At 38.4% G+C, this 11,702-nt stretch overlaps 2 protein-coding genes across 2 annotated transcripts; both read left to right on the top strand.

The window, feature by feature from the left end:
- Nucleotides 1-345: 345 nt before the first annotated feature.
- Nucleotides 346-4,421, top strand: LOC142542449 (protein ROLLING AND ERECT LEAF 2-like). Its single transcript, XM_075649073.1, is given in 5 exon segments — nt 346-859; nt 861-1,713; nt 1,932-2,107; nt 2,687-2,910; nt 3,148-4,421. Coding segments are annotated over 5 exon segments (2,241 nt in total). The 5' UTR covers nt 346-679; the 3' UTR covers nt 3,956-4,421.
- An 810-nt stretch (nt 4,422-5,231) lies between these two features.
- On the top strand, nt 5,232-11,228 carry LOC142542447 (heat shock 70 kDa protein 15-like). The gene is made up of 10 exons (XM_075649070.1): nt 5,232-5,431; nt 5,955-7,181; nt 7,775-7,999; nt 8,113-8,208; nt 8,979-9,185; nt 9,508-9,705; nt 9,773-9,919; nt 10,023-10,172; nt 10,247-10,377; nt 10,734-11,228. The coding sequence occupies exons 2-10, from the start codon at nt 6,012-6,014 to the stop codon at nt 10,960-10,962; spliced, it is 2,553 nt and encodes an 850-aa protein (XP_075505185.1). The 5' UTR covers nt 5,232-5,431; nt 5,955-6,011; the 3' UTR covers nt 10,963-11,228.
- Nucleotides 11,229-11,702: the final 474 nt, after the last annotated feature.

Here is an 11,702-nt window from a genome sequence, read left to right as displayed (position 1 = left end):
TATAATTAAGTGGATATAATCTTTATTTTATAAGCGGCTGTTCAATTTCGCGTTAGTATATTTAATTTAATAATGTAAAAGGGGCTGAATGGTTAATAACCATACACCAAGGGCCCACTGGTGAATAACACTTTAGACTATGTAAGATCACGATACTCACTTTTTCGCCGGAATTTTCACCCTTGCGCCTGCTAGAAAGTTCCCCAACGCTTCTTGTCGCCAGCGAGCGGCACGGCCACGACAGAAATTGAGATGCATTTGGTGCTAATCGATTAATTTCGAAGGTGACAGCAAATCAAAACCGAGAAATTTCTTAATTTTTCTAGGTAATCACGAATCTTCCACTTTTTTGTACCATATTCTACTTATTCACGGTACTGATGTGGAGGACCAACTTCCCTCTTTTTTCTACTTTCCGCTGGTAAAACGACACCAATGTCGAGCATTGGAATCGATACTCTGCTTCATCTAGACTTCTTGTTATTCCCACAATTACATTAATAAGGAATGTTGTAATTTAGAGGGGCGGAAACCTCGCGAAGTTGGGAGCAAAAGATATATGTTTTTTAAATAAAATAAAATTACAGAAAAATCTGAAATTCTTTCTTTAGCGGTTGCCCGAGTACGAGTTTTTTACATGCTGAATGTGTTACATGAGTAATTGTTAACAGTTCCTGTAATGGGCTGCACTCAATCGAAGATCGAGAACGAGGAGACGGTGAACAGATGCAAGGAGAGAAGACGATTCATGGAGCGGGCTGTCATGGCTCGAAACAAGTTCGCGGCGGCTCATACGGCTCACGCCATGTCTCTGAAGAACACCGGGGCTGCTCTCAGCGACTTTGCGGAGGGAGAAGTTATATATCCTTTCGACAGCTGTTGATGCTACGACCGCTGCCGCCTTATCCAATAGCGGAGCTACTCTTCCTCCTCCTCTCCCACCAGATGAAAACTTCCCTCCGCCACCGCCACCCCTTCCCTCGTCTTTCAACAACTTATCGCCTCTCCAACGCGCGACTACAATGCCTGAGTTTTCCGCTCCTAGACCTGAAAACAAACCTTCGAACCCAGTTATCGAGGAGGAAAACGAGGAGGATGCCGAATTAGAGAGTACCTATAACCTGAAGCGTAGGAGTAGTAAGACTAGTGGTGGTGGTGGTGGGATTAGAAGTGCAGTTTTACTTGATGGGGCTGTTGAGGAGGAAAGGATGCGTCAGCCGCAAGGTCTTCAAGGTCTGCAACACCCACCACCTCCAATGCCGGAGATTAAGGGTATGTCTTCGTGGGATTACTTCTTCTCAATAGAGAATGTTCCGGGGCCCATGATGGCGGAGGTGGAGGAAAATCAGGTCGAGAGTGTGGACATGGAAAGGAGGGTACTTGAAGAAAGGTCTAGGAAAATGGAAGTTGAAGAGACACCTAGGAGAAGCGAAAAAGCTGAGGCAGCTGAGGTCTTGGAAAGGGCGAGTGAGCTTCCGCCTGAGCCTCCTCATCCGGAAGCAACAATTGAAGCGACAAACATTGTAAAGAGAGTGAAACAGGGGGTTCAAGCCGAAGGTAAAAAGAAAAGTGGGACAAGTAATGTGAATCTGGAGAAAATATTTGTTGATCTTGATGATTGTTTTCTCAAGGCTTCAGAGAGTGCTCACGAAGTTTCCAGGATGCTCGAGGCCACTCGCTTCCATTATCACTCAAATTTTGCTGATAAAAGAGGTATTTGCTATAGAGTAATAATAGTTTCTGTTTTATGTGGTTGAGAGTCTTGGAACCACAATTAAGCATATGATCCTATATGGTCGCATTGATTCTGGGAGATGTGCCTTTGATTGTTTAATATACAGTATAAAACGGTAATACAGGTTTCCATAACGTAGCCACAACTTCTTTTTGCTATTCATGTGGATAACAATTTTTTTGTCCTTGATGAGCAGGGCATATTAATCACTCCGAAAGGGTCTTGCGTGTGATCACATGGAACAGGTCTTTCAGAGGCTTACCCAATGCTGATGATGGTATGGATGACTTTGATTCGGAAGAGAATGAAACTCATGCAACGGTGTTGGACAAGATGCTGGCATGGGAGAAAAAGCTTTATGAAGAAGTGAAGGTGTAGTATTTATTCAATTTGAATTACTGATTTATTTTTTGTTGCCTTTAAAATTTTTGCTTTATTAAATTGTATTACCATTTAATCAGTATTCTTAGTGGCAACTATTGCTATTGTTTGGAGCAACAACTGCCCATGTTCTGAGAGTGTTTGAAGTACAACGCTTGACTGCCATACAATTCAAAAGATTTGAGTTGAACTTTCAGTAAAATTACAAGCTTTTTTGATCTGTAATCGATATTTGTAGCAAGATCATGTGTTGTATGTGATGAGTTGTAATGTGGTGTAACTATTGGAGGATGACGATCGCCCTCGCTTGGTTAGCGGTTGTTACATGATCCTTATGGTATTATATGATTTAGAAGATTTAAGTCACATCTTTATCATCATTTATAGCCTTTGGAAATACTAGATTCTACAGTTACACTGATCGTCAATGTCTTTCTGCCGTTTCCCGAGATTAGATTTTAAGTTTTCCTCGTAGATATCACTCTTGTTTTCTGTATCTTATGAATATAAACCTCTTAATATCCAGCACACAACTGTTGATGTTTTATTTGTGGTAAATTGACTCAACAGGCAGGTGAGCAGATGAAACTTGAATATCAAAAGAAGGTTGCTTCATTGAATAAGCTGAAGAAACGTGGTTCAAACACGGATGCTTTGGAGAGAATGAAAGCTTCCGTTAGCCTTCTGCATACAAGATACATTGTTGATATGCAATCCATGGATTCCACTGTTTCTGAAATTAACCGTTTACGGGATGAACAACTCTATCCAAAACTTGTCTCCCTTGTCGATGGGTGAGTCTCCCCCCCTCTTTTGTAATTTATATTATAGTTTAATTCTCCATCTCCATGAGCCCATGTACTTGTCATTTGGCAAATAATTCTGGCGTCATAAATATTCCTCTTGACGCAGTAGGCTCATTTTCTTTGTTCCATAAAGGAATGCCTTGCATCTCCTTTCACCTTGCATGACTTGACTTCTCCCTTTTCTTTTCTGCACCCAAGTAATGACAGTGTCTGGATTTGATACAGGATGGCGACAATGTGGGAAATAATGAGGGAACACCATGAGAGCCAATCTAAAATTGTTCAATCTCTAAGATTACTAGACATATCACATTCCCCGAAAGAAACAAGTGACCACCATCATGAGCGCACACGCCAGTTATGTGGTGTCGTACAGGAGTGGCATATGAATTTCAGTGCGCTTATGACTCAGCAAAAAGAGTACATGAAAGCCCTCAATGGTTGGTTGAAGCTAAATCTTGTGCCTATAGATACAAGCTTGAAGGAGAAAGTTACATCACCTAGCAGACCTCAAAATCCCCCAATACTGATGCTCCTGCACGCCTGGTATGATTTCCTCGAGAAGCTCCCTGATGAGCCAGCAAAATCCACCATTGATAACTTCGCCGCTATAATACAGACTATATGGCAACATCAGAAAGAGGAGTTGGATTTTAGAAACAAATGTGCAGACTCCAGGAAAGAGTACATAAAAAAGACTCGAGATTTTGAGAACTGGTACAACAAATATTTGCAGAAACGAATGCCCTCAGATGAAACGGATCCAGACCCTGCCCCTGCTCAGGACAAAGATATTATCGCCGAACGGCAGCTTGCCGTGGAAGCAGCAAAAAAGAAAGTCGAAGATGATGAAGAAGCTTACCAGCGGCAATGCATACATGTAAGAGAGAAATCTCTTATGAGTTTGAAAGGCCACTTGCCTGTGCTTTTTCGGGCACTCTCGGATTTCGCTCTCGCTTGCTCTGATATGTACCGTAACTTGAGATCCATCGCCCAATTGCATAACAGGAGGAGAGCTGATGTTGAGGTCTGAATGCCCATGTTCTTTGTGTCTATCGTTTATGTGATTTTTTTGGGCCCAAGTACCATAATTGTATTGTGTTTGAGTTGTTGAATAGCAGCAGGTATTACGAAGGTGTCTCCTTTGGTAATTATACGCTGAAAAGTAGCTCACTCTCAGTACCATTTTAATTTTTCTTCCTTGGAAAAAATCCCATATTCCTCGGTCTATTGGTCTCCATGCTCAAGAAATCATGAAAACCTACTCAAGTCGAAGATTGCTTATAAGACGAGTTTGAGGCAAGCTTTATACCGCATAAGCACGAGCTGCATAAGGAGCCTATTTTGAATTTTCGATTGTGTGGTGTTGAGGGATAAATTTATGGTTTTTAGAAAAATTGTAGTCAATAATTTTTTTTTAAAATTGGAGCAGTCACTGCAGCCACTGATGTGTAATTATTTGTGACGTTATTTAGAGTATTTTATATGCATGGTTTCAACTGCTTGTCGCTACGAGTTTACACTCGGCCCTTGAAACCCCGCACCCATCCAAAAAAGGCCTGGTCCGGGTGCGGGATAGGTCAAGTTATAATTTTTTGGACCAACCCGGACATGCTCGAGTATGCATGCTATTAGCTCAGAGCTAGTCCCTGAATTCCCAAGTCCTGCTGTCTCGAATCTGAAAGATTCTCTCTTTGGCATGATATTTTAACAACTCTATATAATTTTGCAAATATTGAACCTTTTGGTTACGAAGGGATATTTCAAGCTACCTTAGATGGTGCAACTAAGGGTAGATACGAACATTTCGAAGCTGCGAGATAGTAGAGCATCATATCAGGTGTCTACATTCCTACCATACCTAGTTTGTGTGCGCACAAGATAATTTGGTAACATGATATATATTTGTATTTTGTTTTTAAAAAAAATCATGTTCATATCTCTCTATCAACATGAATCATTATTTTTTATTTAACTTCTAACTCATACAAATTACTCTATTTTATCTTAACACGAAATAATATACTCTTAAGACCAAGAATCAACAATTCATAACCAATGTTTAGATTATTTTCTAGTATATTTATTGAAAACCCAACATTTTTAAAAAAAAGCTATTTAGATTTATATAATTATATTGGTTCAATCTTAACAAATTTTTTTTTTTAAACATGAAACATCAAACTTGGCAATTTTAAATTTGTCCTACAAAAGTATAGAGTCGGCCCATGGATCTTCATTGGTCAAAACCGTTAAAGCCCACTATATAAAGGAAAAAAAATTAAAGAATTGAATTTGAAATTAAAAAAAAAGTGAACCCAAAAGATTTTTCTAGAAGCTGCGATGTATCTACTGGAGTCATCCGCAAGACGACGACCATTTCCTCCAACTTCTTCACGTTCTCCTTCATTTTCAAACATGTATTGGGATTTGGAATAGTCACCTGAATTGCTCTTCAAAGGACCCTCTTGCTCTCTGATCCCATTTAGTACTTGAAACAGGGATTTCGGTAATTTCTCTGCTTGTATTCTTCTGCAATATTGTATATTTGTTGGAAGAGTATTCCATAATTTCATTTTTCAGTGCCCAGATCTTTACTGAGGTACTTGGTGTTTGGAATCTCGAACTGTAGTTTAAGTTTCATTGAATTGTTGGATCTATGGAACTCTGGTTCTCTTTTTTTTTTTCGTATTTCAGAAAATAGAATCTTTGTTGATGTTCGATCATTATGCTTTTACTTTATTTGGTTTGATTGGGTTCCTTGTGGGGTTTCGTTACTTCGTTTTCTTCATGTTACTTATAAATCGATACGAGATAAATTAACTTGATGTGATTGTGTTTGAGTTTTCGGAAGATATAATGACGTTGTGGACGCTGAATATATTAATTTTCTCCGAGAAGTTTTATCAGCTCATTTTTGCAAAATGTTTTGTTGTGTTAATTCAAGCATGCTGAAGAAATTGAATTGAGTGCTTATGTTGTGTACAATTTATATAGGCATAATTGTGATGTTTGAATATTTTATGCTTCAGGTTGTTAACCAGTTTCTGATTGGGTAGATTTGTGCTGCTAGGAAGCTTTTAGTAAATATGAGTGTCGTGGGTTTCGATTTCGGGAATGATAACTGCGTAGTTGCTGTTGCAAGGCAGAGAGGTATAGATGTCGTCCTTAATGATGAGTCCAAACGTGAAACTCCGGCTATTGTATCATTTGGTGACAAGCAGAGGTTCCTTGGGACAGCAGGGTCTGCTTCAAGTTTGACAAATCCCAAAAATACAATATCTCAGATTAAAAGACTACTTGGTTGTCGATTTTCAGATCCTGAGTTACAGCGTGATCTGAAATCGTTGCCCTTTTTAGTTATCGATGGGCCCGATGGCTATCCTTTAATTCAAGCGCAGTATCTGGGAGAAACAAGAACATTTACGCCTACTCAGATTTTGGGAATGGTGCTTTCCAATTTGAAGAGCATTGCTGAAAAGAATTTGAATGCACCGGTTGCAGATTGTTGCATTGGAATACCTGTTTATTTCACCGACCTTCAAAGAAGAGCTGTTATAGATGCAGCAACAATTGCATGCTTACGCCCCCTTCGTCTATTTCATGAGACAACCGCCACAGCTTTAGCTTATGGGATTTACAAGACCGATTTACCTGAAAACGAATCATTGAACATTGTTTTTGTCGATGTTGGGCATGCAAGTATGCAAGTGTGTGTTGCTGCCTTCAAGAAAGGACAGCTTCAGATACTGGCACATGCTTTTGATCGGTCTCTTGGTGGACGTGATTTCGATGAAGCTCTTTTTCAGCATTTTGCTGCCAAATTTAAGGATGAGTATAACATTGATGTCTTCACGAATGCCAAGGCTTGCTTAAGACTACGAGCTGCATGCGAAAAGGTAAAGAAGGTCCTCAGCGCAAATCCTGCGGCACCTCTTAACATTGAGTGCTTGATGGATGAGAAGGATGTCAAAGGTGTCATAAAGAGGGAGGAGTTCGAGCAAATTAGTGTTCCAATTTTGGAACGAGTGAAAATCCCATTGGAGAAGGCTCTGGTAGAAGCTGGAGTGACTATTGAGCATATTCATTCAGTTGAAGTTGTTGGCTCAGGCTCTCGAGTTCCTGCTATTATTAAGATCTTAACCGATTTCTTTGGTAAGGAGCCTCGCCGCACAATGAATGCCAGTGAATGTGTTGCAAAGGGATGCGCTCTGCAGTGTGCTATGCTCAGTCCCACATTTAAAGTTCGAGAGTTTCAGGTAATGATTTCAATGATGGAGCTATCCATATGGTAACTATGTCTAGACGCATTTGTTAGTTGGGATTCAATTGATCATCCTTGAGGTTCCTGCTTGTTCGTGTTCTCAGAATCATTACATGCTTTTATTTGTTTTTCTTGAATCTTTACTTGGTCCTGTATGTGTCATGAGGCTTATTTTTTAGTTGCAAAACAAGATATACTTAGTTTCCTCTATATGGTGGTATGCATTAGCTTTTCAAAATTAGTTTGACTGCATTTAGTTTGTAACTACAACGGAATGAAAGTTTGTATGATGTATATTATCGATTATCGAAATTCATGAAGTAGAGAGACTCATTGGTAACTGTATGGTCCCCTTTAAGATCAAATGCTTGTTTTCTTTGTAAGTGATTCTTAGGCTTTTCAGGATGTTTACTTCGTTCTTGCAGCTTTTGCCCTGATGTTCGTCCAGTTTTGCTGACATTTAGGAGAGATTAAGCATTCTTATTTTTGAATATTTAAGTTGGTGCATACCCAACATAAATCTCGTACACAATATACTCAATGATTAACGTGAAACTTGACTTGATATTGTCGACTTCCTTTTTGCAGGTTAATGAGAGTTTCCCTTTCTCCATTTGCTTGTCATGGAAGGGTTATGCTTCAGATACACAAAGTGGAGAGGTGGATAATCAGCAGAGAAAGGTTGTATTCGCAAGGGGTAATGCTATACCCAGTGTGAAGGCTTTGACTTTATACAGATCTGGCACATTCACCTTGAATGTGGAGTACGCTGACAGTGAATCATCGGGTCCTGCCAATATTAGCACCTACAGGGTAATTGTGTTGAGCGCATTTACACAAGCTTATTAGCTTATTCTTTATATAGCACAGCTTTTGATTCATATTCTTTGCCATCACATGACATTACCCGATGTGTTGGTGTGCAGATTGGACCTTTCCAATCCGCAAAGGGTGAACAGGCGAAAGTAAAGGTCAAAGTGCATTTAAATCTTCATGGTATTGTATCTGTTGAGTCAGCAACGGTAAGCTTTCAGGATAAAGCTTTTCCGTGATTTGATAAAGATTCACAGTCGAATCATGTAATTCATTTGTTTGTTACTAGAGTTCCTATTATTCACATCCTAAAATGTCAGGACTCAGGACTACCAATTTTAGAAATAATAAGATATATTAGACCTGCTAATTTTGCTTTAAATTTCTTTCAATATGTTTTTACGTACTCAGATTTTAAGCACCAAAAGGTATTTTTAAAATTAAATCTTTTGTTTCAATACAATGGTTGAACTATTGATTATTAACATGTGCTGAATGTCTGAGCAGGGAAGAAGTTATCTGTACTTGGTTTTACAAATGTGGATCCACATCTGACTTAATAAGTGATAATACATTGTTTCGTTCATATTTTACATTTAATTACTCATCATATTCTAATGAAGCACACGTGTGAAAATGTTTAAATGCGTGATCTTAACACGATATGCAGCAGTGTATGTTTCAGTTGCACTTCACGTGTCATGGCAACTTTAGACCGCTGTTATATAAAGTGTTATGTCAAATACCTGATGAAAACATGTGATTATTATAAATGTGGGAATAATAAATGTTGCTACTAATTCTGGAAAAGGAATCATGTTCGAAATTTTCAGTTAGTTTTGAACTTTATTGTTTACATGACAAAGTTGGTCAACCGCATATTTTTATAACGAGCAGTGATATTTGGATGTTCTGTTATGAACAAAGACTTTGGTGTTTCAATTGTATTCTTTGAATTCTAATTGTGGCTTCTTGATAGCTCTTGGAAGAGGAGGAAACAGAAGTTCCTGTGATAAAAGAGTTGGCCAGCGAACCAACTAAGATGGAACCGACTAAGATGGAAACTGACGAGGCTCCTACTGAAACTGATGTCAATATGCAAGACTCCAAAATTGATGCCTCTGGTGCTGAAAATGGTGTGCTGGAATCTGGTGATCAGACATCTGAGATGGAAACTGATTCCAAGGTTAGGTGAAAACAATGTCTACTCATTTTTTTTTAAGGATTTTGTGTTTGATCTTTGAGTTCACGGCTTTCTCAATCTTCCTACTAATAGTTAGCGTGTCTATATTATTTTTAGGTTTGTTCAAATAATAGACACTGCAAATCTCTCCCTTTATGCTTCTTTTCTTTTCATTTAAAAATCTACTATGCTGCCATGCCACTCTGTATTGTTTTTCATGGAAGAGATCCATTGTGTACCTGCTTATGTACGATAGAAAACTTCCAATGGATACTTTTGATAGTTGTCCCGCTTATAAGGATATCTCGTTACCATGTTTCATTAGGTGGAGGATCCAAAGAAAAAGGTCAGGAAAACAAATGTTCTTGTAACTGAAGTCCTCGTTCATGGAGGTCTGGCGGCCGTGGATTTGCAAAAGGCTGTGGAGAAGGAATTTGAGATGGCTCTGCAGGATCGAGTGATGGAAGAAACTAAAGATAAAAAGAACTCACTCGAGTCTTATGTTTATGACATGCGGAACAAGGTATGTACGATGATGTTGCTCTTGCTTGAACAGTTGCCGTTTGGTACTGATAGTTTTGCCTGTGCAGCTTAATGGAAAGTATTGCGACTTCGTAACGGATTCAGACAGAGAACAGTTCATCTCCAGATTGCAGGTGGTGGAAGATTGGTTGTATGAAGATGGTGAGGATGAAACGAAAGGTGTCTATATTTCTAAGTTGGAGGAGCTCAAAAAGGTTAGTATCTTGAAATTGGGTGGTTCTGTTATGTTCTTGTGTTTCTAATCTTAGTAGTAAGATTTTTTTTTTTAAAAAAAATTTTGGAAATATAATCTGGCAGCAAGGTGATCCCATAGAAGAGCGCTACAAGGAGCATTCAATGAGGGGACCTGCGGCAGACCAACTTATGTATTGCATTAAGAATTTCACAGAAGCAGCAGCGTCGAATGATCCCAGATTTGATCACATTGGAATGGAAGAGAAGCAAAAGGTGTTAGCCTGCTCCCAGTAGCCACATAATAGTTATCTAATGAATTGTCAGTCATTTTATGTTTCTGCTTTCAGGTTGTGAATGAATGCATGGAAGCAGAGGTTTGGTTGACAGAGAGAAAACAACGACAAGATTCACTTCCTAAGAATGCAACACCAGTTCTTTTGTCTGCCGATATGAGGAAAAAAGCTGAAGCTCTTGATAGGTATGGTAAATTTGGTTCAAGAAAATAACAAGCTCTTGATAGATAAGAGGAAAACGACGACAAGATTCCCTCCTTAAAGATCTTTTTACACGACTGTTTGACCATCAGCTACATACGATTTTTTTTCAAGAATTTTACGATAGTATGAAATATGCCAACACTCTCTAAAAACTCCCGCTTGGCTTGAAATCGTTGATCTTTGATATTTACCATAAACTATTCAAGCCAGGTTTCAAAAAGCTCGCGTACCCTGCTCAAATCCTTTCCAGAAGACTCCAAGCTGCTTTTATTATTTGTTTTGGTTTGCTTTACTTTTCATGTATAATAACACATGGAACTACAATTTCCATCAACAGTTACTGCAAGCGCATAATGACGAAACCGAAGCCCGCAAAGCCAACTCCACATGAGACACCCTCGCCAGCCCCTTCTCAGAGTGGCGAAACACATGATCAGGAGATAGATAATCCTCATTCAAGCTCTGACCAAGCCCCTAATGCAAGCAATGAAGTACCATCAGCTGCTGCTAAACCAATGGAAATGGAAACAGTTGAGTCGGATACTGCTTCACCAAATACTGCATAATCCAATGATTAATCCGTAGGGGGTAACGTTTCATTCTTCCTATTTTGGTTCGTTTTTGTGGCTGAAAAAGTCGAGTTCTGGTTCTAGGTAAGTTTTGGTAATGCTGAAATTAATGGAACATGATCTGATTATGTCAATACTTGCCAAGGGTTTCTGTCGGAAACATTATAATTCATTATTGCTGGTTCAGTGAAATATTGTTTTCTCTTGACGGAAAACTGCAGCTTTGGTATCAAATTTATATTCAAAAATTTTCTTCTTTCCAATGAGCCAATGAACAAGAAAACAAATTTTTATCGAAATTTATTACATCCTTGACAAATTACGAGTTCTTCCGGCAGACAACATAAATCGAAGCAGAAAAATATACAGAATGCCATGCAATATTTACATTGCATAATGTAAAATTTGATACATGTGAACAGAATGAGGCGTAAGTGTCGTTAAATTTGAAGAGAATAGATGAGAGTTTTTTTTGGGGAAAGAAATTACAGTGATTTAACAAGTTACAAATAAACAAAATTAAAATTTGATTTCGAGATCATAAAGTATGTATCAACAAAAATAAATTACACAAACTACGGTTGGATTCAATTCATAAAATATATTATTTTTTGTATAGAAATATGAATCTGTAAATATGAATTAGATTTATATATTTCAAAGATATAAGTTTACGAAATCGTCTTACAAAAGATGAACTCAATAAATTAATATTGTTTAATATAATAGATTTCTTA

The sequence above is a fragment of the Primulina tabacum genome, chromosome 4, assembly GCF_025594145.1.
Source record: "Primulina tabacum isolate GXHZ01 chromosome 4, ASM2559414v2, whole genome shotgun sequence".
Classification (NCBI taxonomy): Eukaryota; Viridiplantae; Streptophyta; class Magnoliopsida; order Lamiales; family Gesneriaceae; genus Primulina; species Primulina tabacum.
This window is presented reverse-complemented; position numbering and strand designations above follow the sequence as displayed.

Coding starts and splice junctions, on each gene's coding strand:
- LOC142542447 (XM_075649070.1), top strand. CDS start 6,012: ATGAGTGTCGTGGGTTTCGATTTCGGGAATGATAACTGCGTAGTTGCT. Junction 8,000..8,112: donor CCAATATTAGCACCTACAGG/GTAATTGTGTTG, acceptor GTTGGTGTGCAG/ATTGGACCTTTCCAATCCGC. Junction 10,378..10,733: donor AAAGCTGAAGCTCTTGATAG/GTATGGTAAATT, acceptor TTCCATCAACAG/TTACTGCAAGCGCATAATGA.